The sequence below is a fragment of the Hylobates moloch genome, unplaced genomic scaffold (assembly GCF_009828535.3).
Source record: "Hylobates moloch isolate HMO894 unplaced genomic scaffold, HMol_V3 SCAFFOLD_12, whole genome shotgun sequence".
In the NCBI taxonomy this organism is placed as follows: Eukaryota; Metazoa; Chordata; class Mammalia; order Primates; family Hylobatidae; genus Hylobates; species Hylobates moloch.
The window spans coordinates 61,075,880-61,094,151 of NW_026652287.1; the positions used below are offsets into that span (position 1 = coordinate 61,075,880).

At 43.5% G+C, this 18,272-nt stretch overlaps 1 protein-coding gene across 2 annotated transcripts in view; it reads left to right on the plus strand.

The window, feature by feature from the left end:
- TDRD12 (tudor domain containing 12) overlaps nucleotides 1-18,272 on the plus strand; it is a 109,418-nt gene that overhangs the window by 15,841 nt on the left and 75,305 nt on the right. For both annotated transcript variants that reach the window (XM_032170373.2, XM_058425855.1), the window contains exons 4-8: nucleotides 558-677; nucleotides 5,032-5,087; nucleotides 6,360-6,445; nucleotides 15,566-15,752; nucleotides 16,610-16,702. In XM_032170373.2, the coding sequence (XP_032026264.2) occupies nucleotides 558-677; nucleotides 5,032-5,087; nucleotides 6,360-6,445; nucleotides 15,566-15,752; nucleotides 16,610-16,702 (542 nt within the window). The remainder of the gene's footprint in view (nucleotides 1-557; nucleotides 678-5,031; nucleotides 5,088-6,359; nucleotides 6,446-15,565; nucleotides 15,753-16,609; nucleotides 16,703-18,272) is intronic.

An 18,272-nucleotide genomic window follows, 5' to 3' on the forward strand; every position in this document is an offset into this window, starting at 1 on the left:
CGATTTCAGCTCACTGCAACCTCTGCCTCCCAGGTTCAAGCAATTCTCCTGCCTCAGCCTCCTGAGTAGCTGGGATTATAGGAGTGCACCACCACGCCTGCCTAATTTTTTATAGTTTTAGTAGAGACAGGTTTCACCATGTTGGCCAGGCTGATCTTGAACTCCTGACCTCAGGTGATCTGCCCAACTTGGCCTTCCAAAGTGCTGGGATTACAGGTGTGAGCCACCACGCCTGGCCAGGAGGCTTCTTAGACACTGTTTTCCTAAACTCCTACCCCTAGGTCATGAAATGTCAATTTCACTGATATACTATCTATGTACCATATTCGTGCTTTATGTAACAAAAGAGTAAGATTTTTTTCAACCTCCTAAGAAGCAGTTTTTCCCTCTTGGCCAAATGTCTCCAAGCACTGTTGGTGGCTATATTAGAAACAGAAAGAATTGTTTTTTGTGTGTTTTGTTTTACATCAAGTATATAAATAAAATAGGTATACTTTAGCGGAATATTTTGTATATAATTTTCTGTATAATGGAGCTGTTTCTGTTTCACTTTTTAGCATCCGAGTTGTAGTAGAATCATTTATGCAGCTTCCCTATAGAGCAAAAAAATTCAGCCTGTACTGCACAAAGCCTGTCACATTACACATTGACTTCTGCCGAGACAGTACTGACATTGTGTAAGTACGGTTTCTTAAGTCCTTCGAATCATTAGTAAAAGCCTTCTATCAAGTGCACGATCTTTGTACGAAGTCAGTTCCTCTGTAGAAGTGCTGAGCAGGAAGTCTCTGTTCTTCAGAAAGGGCTTCTGAGTCAGTGTTTGTCCGACCTGGCTGTGGTTGAGGGGATTTGGAGCAGGGCCTGAGCTCTGTGCTTCTTACCTTTGTTTCAAACTTATGAAAAGTAATAAATTAACTGTAAAGAAAAATATTCATAAAACATAGGATCATGGAGCATTATACCTGTGTATACACACACACACACACACACACACACACACACACAGTCTCACCCTGTTGCCCAGGCTGTAGTGCAGTTGCATGATCATGGCTCATTGCAGCTTCACCCTCCTGGGTTCCAGCAATCCTCCCACCTCAGCCTCCCAAATAGCTGGGACTACAGGCACACGCCACCATACCCAGCTAACTCCCCTCCCCTCCCCTCCCCTCCCCTCCCCTCCCCTCTCCTCCCCCCTCCCTTCTTGCTTTCTTTTTTTGAGATAGGATCTCACTGTCTTGCCCAGGCTGGTTTCAAACTTCTGGGCTTAAGTGATCCTCTCACCTTGGCCTCCCAAAGTGCTGGGATTCTAGGCACGAACCACTGTACTGGGCCCGTGGAGCATTATAAAAGAGTCCATTGCAATTTTCTCCAGGCCCACATCCTTCCTCCTGGGAGGCCTCTGTGATCTTTTCCAGCTCTGAACTTGCAGGCCTTCGTCAGTGCTTTTACACACACTTACCTGTGTGGAGCTTTTAACAAAAATTAGACCATACTGTCTTATTTGCAGAATTAACTTAAGAATGCATGTAGAGGCCAGGCATGGTGGCTTACACCTGTAATTCCAGTACTTTGGGAGGCCAAGGCATGGGAATCACCTGAAGTCAGGAGTTCGAGACCAGCCTGACCAACATGGCAAAACCCTGTCTCTGCAAAACAAAATTAGCCTGGCGTGGTGGTGGGCATCTGTAATCCCAGCTACTCAGGAGGCTGAGGCAGGAGAATTGCTTGAACCCGGGAGGCAGAGGTTGCACTGAGCTGAAATCGCACCACTGCACTCCAGCCTGGGCAGCAAGAGTGAAACTCTATCTCAAAACAAACAAACAAAAAAGTATGTTGAAACTCTTTGTCAACATACGTATGTCTTCTTTCTACTTTTAGTCTTTTTCATGGGTGGATGTGATTGACATACTTGCTGTATTTAATCATTCCTCTCTGGGTAGCCACTAGGTTGTTTCCAAACCATTTGCACAGTACAGTCCTGCAAGTATATGGATGAATCTGGCCGGGCCTGGTGGCTCATGCCTGTAATCCCAGCACTTTGGGAGGCTGAGGCGGGTGGATCACTTGAGGTCAGGAGTTCGAGACCAGCCTGGCCAACATGGTGAAACCCATCTCTACTAAAAACACAAAAATTAGCCAGGCACAGTGGTGCGCACCTGTAATCCCAGCTACTCAGGAGACTGAGGCAGGAGAATCGCTTGAACCCAGGAGGCAGAGGTTGCAGTGAGCCAAGATCACGCCACTGCACTCCAGCCTGGGCAACAAAGTGAGACTCCGTCTCAAAAAAAAAAAAAAAAAGAATATAGATAAATCTGTATAAAATACATAGACGTAGAGGCATATATATACATGTGCCCCACACCCCATCTTTGCTCCCTTTGTCTAGTGTTTGACTGCATCGCTAGTGTTTGTACAGGACAGATCCCTGCCCTGGGCAGTTCCCTCTCGAGTGCGGGTGCCATGTCTGCTGTCTTGAATGAGCACTACCGAGTGGCCTGACTTCTGCCTCCTGTGGTCTGTAGAGACGTCAGCCCCATCCTCCCACCTGGTGCTCCTCCTCTCCTGCCCTCCCAGGACGACGGCATTATGGAAGGAAAAGCCACAGGGAGCAGCCCAGTTCTGACTCCACTGGCATGCCACGTTGCATTGTGTACTCTGAACTCAGAAGCTGCCTTCATGGGCTGTTTGATGACCTTCCCATTCTCCACTCACCCCAGCCCCCAGCACCCACAGTTTCCTGGTGGTGGTGAGTGCATCACTCTTGTGGTCAGCGTGGCATCTACACTGATGTGAGGATAAGTCCCTGCTGAGGCCAATGCGCCCTACCAGGCCGCCCTCCAGCCAGCCTACCCCACTGCTCACAAAAGGCTCTGGGAGTGGGATTTCTTGCACGCAGCAGCCCCTGCCCCATGTACTGCCCTCTTTCAGAGCGGCCCACTGCTCACCCTCCAGGCATGATTGGGCCCACGTATGTGCAGCCCAGCTCCCCTCAGAGGCGGTCGCCGGTCCTGTCTTTCTTGCCCCTCTCTGCATGGGCCCTTCCCCACCCACCCTAGGATGCCCCCAGGGAAGGGCCTACTGGGGTTTGGTCACCTTCTTTGAAATCTGATACCTTTGTGTTTGTGCTTTATCCACAACACCCTTTGAATGTGTGTATTACAGTTTTATAGATTTTGTCAAATCCCCTTCAAAAAGACTAGCAATTTATACTGCCATCGTTGGGGTATGGAAAGCACTGTTATGCCCACACAATATTGAATATCGTTAGGCTTTCTAATTTCTGCTTGTTTGCTCAGTGAAAATGGTATTTTGATTTAATTTGTATTTTTCTGACTTGCAAAGCTGGTTATGTCTTCATATGATTATTGTGTATGTGTGAGAGAGGGAGAGAGAGAATAGCTGATGTGGTTATTCTGTGTGAGAGGGAGAGACTGGCTGATGTTATTCTATGTGTGTAAGAGAGGGAGAGAGACTGGCTGCTGTGGTTATTCTGTGTGTGTGTTTAAGAGAGAGAGGAAGAGACTGGCTGATATGGTTATTCTGTGTGTGAGAGAGAGGGAGAGAGACTGGCTGATGTGGTTATTCTGTGTGAGGGAGAGGGGGAAGAGACCAGCTGAGGTGGTTATTCTGTGTGTGTGAGAGGGAGAGAGACCAGCTGATGGGGTTATTCTGTGTGTGAGAGAGAGGGGGAGAGAGACTGACTCGTGGTTATTCTGTGTGAGAGGGAGAGACTGGCTGATTTACCTGTTCATATGTTAGATTGGGTTTTCTCTTGGGTTGTTTGCCTTTTCATTATTAGTAATCTACTACATTTTGCTTTTTTAAAAAAGCTAATTATTAGGTAATTCTTTGTGTGTAACAAGGTTTTAGAACCACTGCCTTTACTTCCTTTTAGAAATCCTTTGTAATTCTCTTGAATTGCTTAATATCTTTCTTATAAGAATAAAAATAACCAACATTTTTGAGTAATGATTATGTCCAGCCACTGGGCTAAGTGTTCTATGTACATTATCTCATTTGATCTTTAAAACAATTCTTGGAGGATGGTGGTGGCATCTCTGGTACATAAAATCAGAAGAAATATAGAACATCATTCTGACCTTACGTTTTATTTTTTTCCTTGCTTCCAAGTTTCTCCTCTTTCCCCACTGCCTACAGCTTTTCCTACAATTTTCTTTGCAAAGCATAAGAAAGATGTAGAAAGGACAAGATGACGGGTAAAATGGGAGCCAGTGAGAGGGCACTAGGGTCAGCAGAGTGAGGAACAGTAGTTTTATAGTAGCTGAGACCCAATGCTTTAGCTCACGCCTGTAATCCCAGCACTTCGGGAGGCCAAGGCAGGAGAATCGCTTGAGCTCAGGAGTTTGAGACCAGCCTGAGCAACATAGCTAGACCCTCTCTCTATAAAAAAAAATTTTTTTTAATCACTAGGTGTAGTGGGGCACACCTGTAGTCCTAGCTACTCAGGAGGCTGAGATGAGAGGCTCTCTTGAGCCCAGGAGTTCAAGGCTGCAGTGAGCTCTGTTCATGCCACTGCACTCCAGCCTGGGTAACAGAGAGAGGCCCTGTCTCAAAAAAAACAAAATGAAACAAAGATAGTATCTGGCTCTCCCATGACTGCCTGTGAGGGTGTTGGTGTACCAGCTTGTGTCGCGCCCTCTCTGTGCCAGACTGTGCTAGACGCCGCACACTCAGGATCCCTGTCCCAGGAGCTTGTGTTCTGGTTGGGGTGACTGATTTGTCTGGGGATGGTGGTGTCATGACAGACAGTGCAGTGGTGAGCACAGGTCATTCTCAGAGGGACCTCTGTGCCATGAGTCTGCACCGGTGCAGGTGACGGTGTTGAGAAGAGCGTGTTGCAGGATACAGTGGGATCCTCACCCCCAGAGCAGGGCCAGCGCCAGGCGCCCCATCATCTGTATCACGTGTTCCGTATGTAGTGTGAGAAATGTTCAGTGCATGGTTTACAAAATGCTGTTGGTGTGCTAGCCTCAGATTTTTATGTAATGAAGTTGCATCTGTTCACTGTTCCAGACCTGCCAAGAAGTGGGACAGTGCAGCTATTCAGTACTTTCAGAACCTTCTGAAAGGTAAGCCAGTGCCTGATCACTGCAGCCTGCCTGGAAGTGACACCCACAGAGGCCTCAGCTTCTGCTGCTGGAGGGGGTTGGAGATGCCCCTGTTGGCCACACAGCCCTCCTCAGAGGAGTTCCCTAAGCTACCTGGGGCTTCTTCCAGCTCAAGTACCACAGTAACTCTGCACCCCTAGTGGCAGTGAATGTCAGTAATTGATAGCTGAGATCAGCAGGGGGCTGTTTGTGCAGGGGAACCCTTACACAGTAATAATGCCTGCCTCTTCATTTGCATAAAAGCTGCGGCGCTGCAAAATAAATTCATGTGGATTTTATTGGACCAGCAATTGATGAAAAACCTAGCATTTTTAGTGAGCAAGAGATAGTAAATGGATATTTATTGTGTAATATTCATTACTGCTAATTTAAGATGCATAAAATGTCTTCAGCTGTTCTTTTTATTTTACATCGGTGACTATAAACAGTGTCTTTTGTGGGATCTATCTTAACCGCTGGCAGATACCTGGTTTTAGTGAGAATGTTGGCGGGTGAGAAACGCCTGGGGTGCTGCCTGGTACCTCGTTGGGTCCTGGCTCCTCTCCTGCGCTGTGCCATTGTCTGGGTAGAGGAGGAGCCAGATCCTTTGACCTGGGAGCAGTGGGAGGCTGGGAGGTCACTGGGACTGGAGTGTTGGCCCCTGTGAGCCACGGGGGCTGCTGGGAAATGAGAATGCGGGTCTGGAGGAGGCCGGCCACCTAATCCTCAGTGGCTCAGTCAAGTGACTTAGCCTCTGAGCCTGGTCTCCTCGCCTGTGACATGACCACTGTACTTACCTTGAAGGTAGTGGTAAGAACTCAGCGAAAGGTTTCTAAAGGACTTAGCACAGTGCCTGGTAGGTGGCAGTGATGCTGCTGCTGTGGGGTTTTGAGTCTCTAAGGGAGTAGCCGGGTGCTGCACTCTGTGGGGCTTTGTAGGGTAGAACGGACCTCAGATGAAGGCCTGGGACTGGAAATCTGCGTTTGGGAGGAGTGGAGGAGAAGAGAGGACCAAGAGCTGTACTTGAGGAGGTATTCACAGGGCGGCACAGGAACCTGTTGACAGGGACAGGACCCGTGATCCACTCCACAATCAGGAGTGCCTTTTCCTAACATACTCCCCCTGGTCCTGCCCGAGGAAGCCATTTGGGCACTCTTAAGTGGTTAGCAGAGGTTACTAGGTGGGAAATAGTCATGATTGTTTCAAATATACTTTTAACGTCAGCTAATTTGTATTTTCATTTATGCTATTTAGCAACTACCCAGGTGGAAGCCAGATTATGTGCTGTGGAAGAAGATACATTTGAGGTTTACCTTTATGTAACTATAAAAGATGAAAAAGTAAGTGAAAGAATTGTATTTTTAAAATATTTCATCATGATTTTAAATTTTACTTTAATAAAACAGAATAAATGCCAAGGAAAACACTGTAGTTCATACAGCATAGAAATTGTCTTTATCTCTTAAGGTCTGCCTTAGACCCGAAGTTAGCCAGGTCTCTGTTTTCTTCTTTTGATTACTTTAAAAAATGACTTTGGCATTTTATTTAAAAATGGCCAAGAAGAGCTAACTATCCTAAATATATATGCACCCACTACAGGAGCACCCAGATTCATAAAGCAAGTCCTGAGTGACATATAAAGAGACTTAGACTCCCACACAATAATAATGGGAGACTTTAACACCCCACTGTCAACATTAGACAGATCAACGAGACAGAAAGTTAACAAGGATATCCAGGAATTGAATTCAGCTCTGCACCAAGCGGAACTAATAGACATCTACAGAACTCTCCACCCCAAATCAACAGAATATACGTTTTTTTCAGCACCACACCACACCTATTCCAAAATTGACCACATAGTTGGAAGTAAAGCTCTCCTCAGCAAATGTAAAAGAACAGAAATTATAACAAACTGTCTCTCAGACCACAGTGCAATCAAACTAGAACTCAGGATTAAGAAACTCACTCAAAACCGCTCAACTACATGGAAACTGAACAACCTGCTCCTGAATGACTACTGGGTACATAACGAAATGAAGGCAGAAATAAAGATGTTCTTTGAAACCAAAGAGAACAAAGACATAACATACCAGAATCTCTGGGACACATTCAAAGCAGTGTGTAGAGGGAAATTTATAGCACTAAATGCCCACAAGAGAAAGCAGGAAAGATCCAAAATTGACACCCTAACATCACAATTAAAAGAACTAGAAAAGCAAGAGCAAACACATTCAAAAGCTAGCAGAAGGCAAGAAATAACTAAAATCAGAGCAGAACTGAAGGAAATAGAGACACAAAAAACCCTTCAAAAAATTAATGAATCCAGGAGCTGGTTTTTTGAAAAGATCAACAAAATTGATGGACCGCTAGCAAGACTAATAAAGAAGAAAAGAGAAGAATCAAATAGACACAATAAAAAATGATAAAGGGGATATCACCACCGACCCCACAGAAATACAAACTACCATCAGAGAATACTACAAACACCTCTACGCAAATAAACTAGAAAATCTAGAAGAAATGGATAAATTCCTCGACACATACACCTTCCCAAGACTAAACCAGGAAGAAGTTGAATCTCTGAATAGACCAATAACAGGCTCTGAAATTGTGGCAATAGTCAATAGCTTACCAACCAAAAAGAGTCCAGGACCAGATGGATTCACAGCCGAATTCTACCAGAGGTACAAGGAGGAACTGGTACCATTCCTTCTGAAACTATTCCAATCAATAGAAAAAGAGGGAATCCTCCCTAACTCATTTTATGAGGCCAGCATCATCCTGATACCAAAGCTGGGCAGAGACACAACCAAAAAAGAGAATTTTAGACCAATATCCTTCATGAACATTGATGCAAAAATCCTCAATAAAATACTGGCAAACTGAATCCAGCAGCACATCAAAAAGCTTATCCACCATGATCAAGTGGGCTTCATCCCAGGGATGCAAGGCTGGTTCAACATATGCAAATCAATAAATGTAATCCAGCATATAAACAGAACCAAAGACAAAAACCACATGATTATCTCAATAGATGCAGAAAAGGCCTTTGACAAAATTCAACAACCCTAAAAACTCTCAATAAATTAGGTATTGATGGGACGTATCTCAAAATAATAAGAGCTATCTATGACAAACCCACAGCCAATATCATACTGAATGGGCAAAAACTGGAAGCATTCCCTTTGAAAACTGGCACAAGACAGGGCTGTTCTCTCTCACCACTCCTATTCAACATAGTGTTGGAAGTTCTGGCCAGGGCAATTAGGCAGGAGAAGGAAATAAAGGGTATTCAATTAGGAAAAGAGGAAGTCAGATTGTCCCTGTTTGCAGATGACATGATTGTATATCTAGAAAACCCCATTGTCTCAGCCCAAAATCTCCTTAAGTTGATTAGCAACTTCAGCAAAGTCTCAGGATACAAAATCAGTGTACAAAAATCACAAGCATTCTCATACACCAATAACAGACAAACAGAGAGCCAATCATGAGTGAACTCCCATTCATAATTGCTTCAAAGAGAATAAAATACCTAGGAATCCAACTTACAAGGGACATGAAGGACCTCTTCAAGGAGAACTACAAACCACTGCTCAATGAAATAAAAGAGGATATAAACAAATGGAAGAACATTCCATGCTCATGGGTTGGAAGAATCAATATCTTGAAAATGGCCATACTGCCCAAGGTAATTTATAGATTCAATGCCATCTCCATCAAGCTACCAATGACTTTCTTCACAGAATTGGAAAAAACTACTTTAAAGTTCATATGGAACCAAAAAAGAGCCCGCATTGCCAAGTCAATCCTAAGCCAAAAGAACAAAGCTGGAGGCATCATGCTACCTGACTTCAAACTATACTACAAGGCTACACTAACCAAAACAGCATGGTACTGGTACCAAAACAGAGATATAGATCAATGGAACAGAACAGAGCCCTCAGAAATAATGCCGCATATCTACAACTATCTGATCTTTGACAAACCTGACAAAAACAAGCAATGCAGAAAGGATTCCCTATTTAATAAATGGTGCTGGGAAAACTGGCTAGCCATATGTAGAAAGCTGAAACTGGATCCCTTCCTTACACCTTATACAAAAATTAATTCAAGATGGATTAAAGACTTACATGTTAGACCTAAAACCATAAAAACCCTAGAAGAAAACCTAGGCATTACCATTCAGGACATAGGCATGGGCAAGGACTTCATGTCCAAAACACCAAAAGCAATGGCAACAAAAGCCAAAATTGACAAATGGGATCTAATGAGCTTCTGCACAGCAAAAGAAACTACCATCAGAGTGAACAGGCAGCCTACAAAATGGGAGAAAATTTTCACAACCTACTCATCTGACAAAGGGCTAATATCCAGAATCTACAGTGAACTCAAACAAATTTACAAGAAAAAAACAACCCCATCAAAAAGTGGGCGAAGGACATGAACAGACGCTTCTCAAAAGAAGACGTTTATGCAGCCAAAAAACACATGAAAAAATGCTCATCATCACTGGCCATCAGAGAAATGCAAATCAAAACCACAATGAGATACCATCTCACACCAGTTAGAATGGCCATCATTAAAAAGTCAGGAAACAACAGGTGCTGGAGAGGATGTGGAGAGGTAGGAACACTTTTACACTGTTGGTGGGACTGTAAACTAGTTCAACCATTGTGGAAGTCAGTGTGGCAATTCCTCAGGGATCTAGAACTAGAAATACCATTTGACCTGGCCATCCCATTACTGGATATATACCCAAAGGACTATAAATCATGCTGCTATAAAGACACATGCACATGTATGTTTATTGCAGCACTATTCACAATAGCAAAGACTTGGAACCAACCCCAATGTCCAACAATGCTAGACTGGATTAAGAAAATGTGGCACATATACACCATGGAATACTATGCAGCCATAAAAAATGATGAGTTCATGTCCTTTGTAGGGACATGGATGAAACTGGAAGTCATCATTCTCAGTAAACTATTGCAAGGACAAAAAACCAAACACTGCATGTTCTCACTCATAGGTGGGAATTGAACAATGAGAACACATGGACATAGGAAGGGGGACATCACACTCCGGGGACTGTTGTGGGGTGGGGGGAGGGGGGAGGGATAGCATTAGGAGATATACCTAATGCTAAATGACGAGTTAATGGAGTTAATGGGTGTAGCACTCCAACATGGCACATGTATACATATGTAACAAACCTGCACATTGTGCACATGTACTCTAAAACTTAAAGTATAATAATAAAATAAAAAAAAGAAAAAAATTGGCCAAGAAATTATTCCTATAGTGATGAGCATGAAATGTTGTTTTCTTCTCAGAGAACATGATTTTTATAAATATACTAATTTGCTGTAGCGTTAGGTCACTGCCTTTCCCCCTAGACCTTCTCACTGTATGTAACATGTGTTTGCTGTAAAGAATTCAGATCACAAGCAGAAAGAAAGCGGACATCACATGTGAGCGGCCCCTACCTCTGCCAGGTGCCAGCTGTTAGCATTTTGGCTTCTGTACTTTCTGAAGGATGGCTCAGGGCACAGCTCAGCACCAGGCAGAGGTGGACAGAAGGGACACATCCAGGGATAGTCAGAGCCCATGGAGGGTACCTTAACCATGGATTTTTTTAAAATTATATTTTGAAATAGTTTAGACTTACAGAAGAGATGCAGAAACAGTGCAGAGATTTTGGGGTATGCTTTGCCCAGGCTGTCCTGATGTTAACATAGCACAAAACCACAGTACAGTTTTTAAAACCAGAAAAGTAACATTGATAAAATACCACTGAAAACCTGCAGACAGGTGAATGTTGACAGTTTCCTGGCTGATTTCCTTTTTCTGATCTAGGATCTGCTCCAGCACCTCCCACTGCACCTGTTTGTCATGTCTCCTTCCCCTCCTCTGGCCTGTGACAGCTCCTTGGTACTTCCATGAGAGCATGGCATTGACTGCTTTGGAAGAGCAGTGGCCATTGGTTTTGTAGAATGTTCCTCAATTTGGTTTGCCTGATGTTTCTCATCATTGTATTAAGGCTGTGCATTTTTGGCAAGAAGGCCACAGAAGTGATACTGTGCCCTTCTCAGTGCATGCCAGCAGGGGGTTATGATGTCAGTATGTCTAATTACTAGTGATGTGAATAGTTTTTTTCCTTCAGCTTTTAAGTTCGGGGTACATGTGCAGGATGTGCAGGTTTGTTACATAGGTAATTGTGTTCCATGGTGGTTTGCTGCACAGGTCATCCCATGACCTAGGTATTAAGCTCAACATCCGTTAGCTATTCTTCCTGATGCTCTCCCTCCCCCCCCCACCCACCCCCTGACAGGCCCCAGTGTGTGTTGTTCCCCCCAGTGTCCGTGTGTTCTCATCATTCAGCTCCCACTTATAAGTGAGAACATGCAGTGCTTGTTTTTCTGTTCCTGCATTAGTTTGCTGAGAATAATGGCTTCTAGCTTCATCCATGTCCCCTCAGAGGACACAATCTTATTCCTTTTTATGACTGCATAGTATTCCATGGTGTATATGTACCACATTTTGTGGTGTGGATGTTGATCACGTGGTTAATGTGTTTGCCAGGTTTTCCATGTACAGAGGTGTTATTTTTTCCTTTTGAAATTAATAAATATCTTGTGGGGGCCTACTTTGACGCTGCAGATAGCCATTTCATCAATGATTCTTGGCTGTGAAAGATATTACTGTGGTGTATACCTGTTTCATCTTTCCTTCTACATTTTTATCCTCTCCTCTCCCCTCCCTTCCCCTCCCCTTCCTTCCCCTCCCATCTGTCTTTCTCTGTCTCCTAGATTGAAGTACAGTGGCACAATTGTAGCTTGCTGCAGCCTCAACCTCCTGGGCTCAAAGGATCCTCCCACCTCAATCAACCTCACAAGTAGCTGAGACTACAGGTGTGCACCACCATGCCCATGAGATGGGATCTCCTTATGTTGCCCAGGCTGGTCTCAACAGGCAGTCTTCTCACCTTGTCCTCCCAAAGTGCTGGGATCACAGGTGTGAGCCACTACACCCAGCGCCTTTTGCATTTTTAATTATTATTATTATTATTACTATTTTTTTGAGATAGAGTCTCGCTCTCACCCAGGCTGGAGTGCAGTGGCGCAATCTCAGCTCACTGCAACCTTTACTTCCGGGTTCAAGTGATTCTCCTGCCTCAGCCTCCTGAGTAGCTGGGATTACAGGCACGCGTCACCACGCACAGCTGATTTTTATGTGTTAAGTAGAGACAGGGTTTTACCAAGTTGGCCAGGTTGGTTTCGGACTCCTGACCTCAAGTGATCTGCCTGCCTCAGCCTCCCAAAGTGCTGGGATTACAGCCGTTAGCCATCACGCCTGGCCCCCTTCTGTATTTTTTCTTTCTTAGACGGAGTTTTGTTCTTGTTGCCCAGGCTGGAGTGCAATAGTGCAATCTTGGCTCACTGCAACCTCTGCCTCCCAGGTTCAAGCGATTCTCCTGCCTCAAACTCCTGAGTAGCTGGAATAACAGGTGCCTGCCACCACACCCGGCTAATTTTTTGTATTTTTAGTAGAGATGGGGTTTCACCATGTTGGTCAGGCTGGTCTCGAGCTCCTGACCTTCGGTGATCCAACTGCCTCGGCCTCCCAAAGTGCTGGGATTACAGGCGTGAGCCACTGTGCCTGGCCCCCTTCTGCATTTTTAATTGGAATTTTATACCAAAGAACCCTCCCTCATCCCCCATATATTAATTGTTTGATAATTTGCATTAGTATGGACTTTTGGAAGTGTATTTTATTTGGGGAGTCATAATCTATGACTATCATTATTGCCTTGCTCACATTACCTTGGATTCTGGCCAGTAGGTGCTCCTTCAAAGGGGCTTTTGTATACTTTCAATGTGCCCCATCATTACTTGAACACTCTTTACTCTCTGATGCCACGGTGTTTATCATTTTGTTATTTGCCAGACCTAGCCCTAGAATCAGCCACTTCTTCCTTTTTGTTTTTTTTTTTTTTTGAGATGGAGTCTCACTCTGTTGCTCAGGCTGGAGTGCACTGGCACGATCTTGGCTCACTGCAACCTCTGCTTCCCGGGTTCACACCATTCTCCTGCCTCAGCCTCCCGAGTAGCTGGGACTACAGGTGCCCGCCATCACGCCTGGCTAATTTTTTTTTTTTTTTGTATTTTTAATAGAGACAGGGTTTCACCGTGTTATCCAGGATGGTCTTGATCTCCTGACCTTGTGATCCACCTGTCTCGGCCTCCCAAAGTGTTGGGATTATAGGTGTGAGCCACCATGCCCGGCTGGCCCCTTATTCTTAACCCCTTTCTCCAACAGTGAGGTGAGAAACCTACTCTCATTGGCTGCAGTCTACCCATTTGATTCATCCATGTATTCACATTAAGTAATTTCAGGATTGCTAACCCACACTCCTGTGAAAACAAAATTTGTATTTAGCCTTCATATTATGCAGCCAAAATACTGTTTGCCAAAGTTACTTAGGTTGTTTTTTCTCTTTCGCACCTTCTTCAGTGTGATTATGTTCTTCTTTTGTAATGGGGTTCATTTGTTACTGCTTATATTGCATTTTGGATTCCCCAAATGTTCCCCATATCCTGGTTCATTTTACCTATGACTTTTCATTACTTATTTTACAACTTAGTAAAAATACCAAAATCAGCCAAAGGCTGTGACTTACACCTGTTTAATCCCAGCACTTTGGGAGGCTGATATGGGTGGATTTCTTGAACTCTGGAGTTTGAGACCATCCTGGGCAACATGGTGAAACCTTGTCTCTACAAAAAATACAAAAATTAGCTAGGTGTGATGGCTTGCACCTGTAGTCCTAGCTACTTGGGAGGCTGAGGTGGGAGGATCGCTTGTGCCTGGGAGGCAGAGAGCCAAGATCACACCACTGCACTCCAGTCTGGGTGACAGAGTAAGACCCTGTCTCAAAAACAAACAAAAAAACCACCAAAATATTGGCTGCAGAACCAATCATTTTTTTTCATTTTTTTATACCCAAGAGATCTATCCTGTAAGGACCAGTCTTATAAAACATCTTTTTTTCAAATAAATTCTCTATAAATTTGCTTTCTTCTTGCTTTTCAAAAGTACGTCTCTTTCTAACCATGTGGGTTGTATACTGATAATGACTCTTTTTTTTTTTTTTTTTTGAGATGGAATTTCGCTCTTGTTGCCCAGGCTAGAGTGCAATGGCGCGATCTTGTCTCACCGCAACCTCTGCCTCCTGGGTTCAAGCAATTCTCTAGCCTCAGCCTTCCCAAGTAGCTGGGATTATAGGCATGCGCCACCACGCCCAGATAATTTTGTATTTTTAGTAGAGACGAGGTTTCTCCATGTTGGTCTTACTTTAAGGTGGTAAAGTGCAGAAGGCAGGGAGGTTCGTGCTTAGCTGAGAGCTTATAATGGATGCATGAGATCATAACTGCCAGAGGAAAAAATGTGGGCCAGCAATCCTTTACCAGCTCCCAAAGGTGGCAACAGGATGTGTCCCAAGGTGTTTTCTTTTTTGGTCTGGCTTCTTTCATTTGGCAAAATTATTTTAAGACGCATCCACGTTTGTTGTTGTTGCCAAGTCCTCTTCCATTGTGTGGATATACTACAGCGTATTTACCCATTAACTCGTTGATGGATATTTGGGTTGTGGCCATAGGGCCCTTACAGATACTCATGTACAAGTCTTCCTGTGGATCTGTGCTTTCATTTGTCTCGAGCATTACCTAGGAGTCAAACTTTTGGATCATATTGTAGGTATTAAGAAGCTGCCATATTTTTTTCCAAAGTGGTGGACTGTTTTACCTTCCCATCAGCAGTGAGAGTTCCAGTTCCTCCATGTCACTTGTGTAAACATTCTGCTAAGTGTGCAGTGGCACCTCATTGTGGTTTAAATTTGCATTTCCCTAATGACAGTTTTATATGCTTATTTGCAATCTTCAGACTTTGATGAAGCAGACATTCAGATTGTTTGCCCATATTTTAATGGTGTTGTTTTCGTTTTATTGAGTTTTGAGAGTTCCTTATATATTCTGGGTACATGTCATCTGGATACTTGATTTTAAAATAATTTTGCCTCATCTCTTTATTCTCTTGAAGAGCAGAAATTTAAAATTTTGAGCAAATCCAGTATAACAGTCTTTCCTTCGATGGTTTGTGTTTTGTCTCTGTCCTCCCATCAGGTTTTTGCCTGGCCAGGTAGTTTTAGTGCTACAGTGCGTATGTCCAAGAAGACATCTCATGTGTTTCACACAGGTGCTTGCTGTTTTTCCTCATCAGGATTGGTGGGAAGTATTTGGTTTACCAGAGCAGGAGTCAAATCTGTTTCTATCAGATTATCTTCTATAAAATAATTTCTCTGAAGATAGAACTTTGGGGTTAAGTTTGGAATATTTCCTTTAAAATCGCTTGACTATATTTGTCTTATTAGTGATGAAATGTTTAAAATTTTACAGGTTTGTGTTAATGATGATCTTGTTGCAAAGAACTATGCTTGTTATATGTCACCTACAAAGAATAAAAACGATTATTTAGAAAAACCAAGATTGAATATAAAATCAGCACCCTCCTTCAATAAGCTCAATCCAGCCCTTACGCTCTGGCCAATGTTTTTGCAAGGAAAAGATGTTCAAGGAATGGAAGGTGAGTAGATTCTCATCATACCAATTTCCCTTACATTGTTTTATTAATAATCTTAGTGTATAGATGTAAGTTGTACAGACTTTTCCCCACATGGAGACAAAGACTTGGACTCTGTTTAAAGTTTAACCCTGATGAGGCTGTGACACATTGTAAGGTCCTAAAGTGTTACAGTTTGTGTTTATGAGACCAGGAAAAAAACTGCCCTCGATTTCTTTTTTTTTTTTTTTTTTTTTGAGACAGAGTGTCGGTCTGTAACCCAGGCTGGAGTGCAGTGACGTGATCTCGGCTCGCTGCAAGTTCCGCACCCCGGGTTCATGCCATTCTCCTGCCTCAGCCTGCCGAGTAGCTGGGACTACAGGCGCCCACCACTACGCCCAGCTAATTTTTTTGTATTTTTAGTAGAGACAGGGTTTCATCGTGTTAGCCAGGATGGTCTCAATCTCCTGACCTCATGATCCGCCCCGTCTCGGCCTCCCAAAGTGCCGGGATTACAGGCACGAGCGGCCTCAATTTCTTATTAACGTTGAGTTATGTTGTTAGAAGTCCAAATGTTTGTAATTTAGAGATACTAACAAAACAAGATTTTGAATATTTAGACTTTTAGACACCTTTAAAAAGAGCTATTTATCACAAATAACCCTTAGCATGAAAATATAAGAGCTAGTCACGGATTGTGGAAACAATTTCCGATGTTTCTGTCCACATCCAGTTTTTAGTCCCCTCACCTTGTGTCCCCTAGTCAGGTTTCCTGTAACCTCAGAGCAAAAGCAAGAGCAGAAGTAATGTACTAATGAGTTCACATTTTTATTTTGGGTTTTATTTCATGCTTTAATTCTGAAATGTATTCTTTCTATCAGATTCACATGGTTTAAATTTTCCGGCACAATCTCTGCAGCATACATGGTGCAAGGGTATTGTCGGTGACCTCAGGCCAACAGCCACAGCACCGGGTGAGTTCTGCTAATGTGGTTTATTTCATAGGCAGCATGAAAAAAGTATTCTTAGCTTTTTAAAGATTAGAAAGGTTGTCTAGAAAGGCCATGGTAATTCTTTCTCTTTTCTTAATTTCATGTAACCAATTTGTGATGTAGATGCTGAAAGAGATCACGTGTCCTGCATTTCATACTTAGATATTTTACTGTCACGTAAAAAACATAACAGGCACCAGTTCATGTGCAGGACTGATTTATTCCAGCCTAGCCATCGACCAGTAATCACTGTCTGTCCTTAGAGTGTACATATGTATTTATTATTGATTTTTCATTTAGGCAACAGGATGCATAAAAATAGGGAAGACATGCTTATGAGGGCAGAAATATGTAGTTTTTAATTCCAGTCTTTAAGATATTTAATGAATTGGAATTGCTGGGTGAGGGTGAAATTTGTTAGCCCCTTTGATGCCTAGCTGGCCCTCTGTGGTGGTTCCTCCACCATTTCACTCTTATGCTGGATGTGTGTCCAGGAAGGCCTCACTTCGTGTCTTGGATAGGTTCTTGGAAACTGACTTTAAGTGAAACAATGTTACAATGAAACAACCTTGAGCAAAGCAACTTAATTTGAGGGCCTGCTGCACTTTGTTTCCCTTAAATCCATGGTTTCCAGGAACCTATTGATGAGTCAAGTGAGGACTTACCGATACCTGTGGGTGTAATATTTCATGTGTATCCATAGTAAACCACAACTACATTAAAGCTTTAGCCAACTAAAATATTTCCTGTACTTCAAATTATTTTCATTTACTTTGGTAATGTTGCTCATCATAGAGAAAGAAAGATACAAAGGGTTTTTCTAGCCACTTTGCCAACTAGGGTCCTCCGTGGCTGGCAGTGCCCACCCTGTCCCTGACCTGGGCCTCGCTCAGCCCTGGGCCTGGCCGCTGGAGGCTCCCTACCCACTCACCCCACCTGTGCTATAGATTGTATCCACATTTGGCCGTTCCCAAGCTCTTGTCCTGCGTCCAAGAAGAATAAGGTTATGCTGACAGAAGGGTGAGGATGGGCAGAGAAGAATTTTATGGAGCGATGGAATAGCTCTCAATGTAACCTTATTCTTCTTGGATGGGTGGTTTCTCTCTCAGTGTGGCTGGGCTGGCACTTTTTATGGACTCAGAATGGGGAGTGTGTGCTGATTGGTTAGTGAGTATGCCAAAAAGGTTAAAGCAAACACACCACTCAAAGGTGGATATGACAGTGTAGAAAACCAACTAGGAAAAGGTAGGTGTATATGAAATAAGTGAAAGGTAGAGATCAATCAGAGGAAAAAATGCCAAACGGGAAGACAGTTTCTCAATCCAGACTGTGTATTACCCGAGACTTGTAGCTAGGCTTTAAACTGGTTTGTGCTTGAAATTTGGGTTTCACCAGGGACCCACCCCATCTCCCTAGGCATTTGACTGCCTTTTGCTGCTATCAATAGCCCAAATTGTAAAAACCTGTCATCTCACTACCTGCTTTTTAAAATTGTAGAGTCAGGGCCAGGTGCAGTGGCTCATACCTGTAATCCCAGCACTTTGGGAGGTCA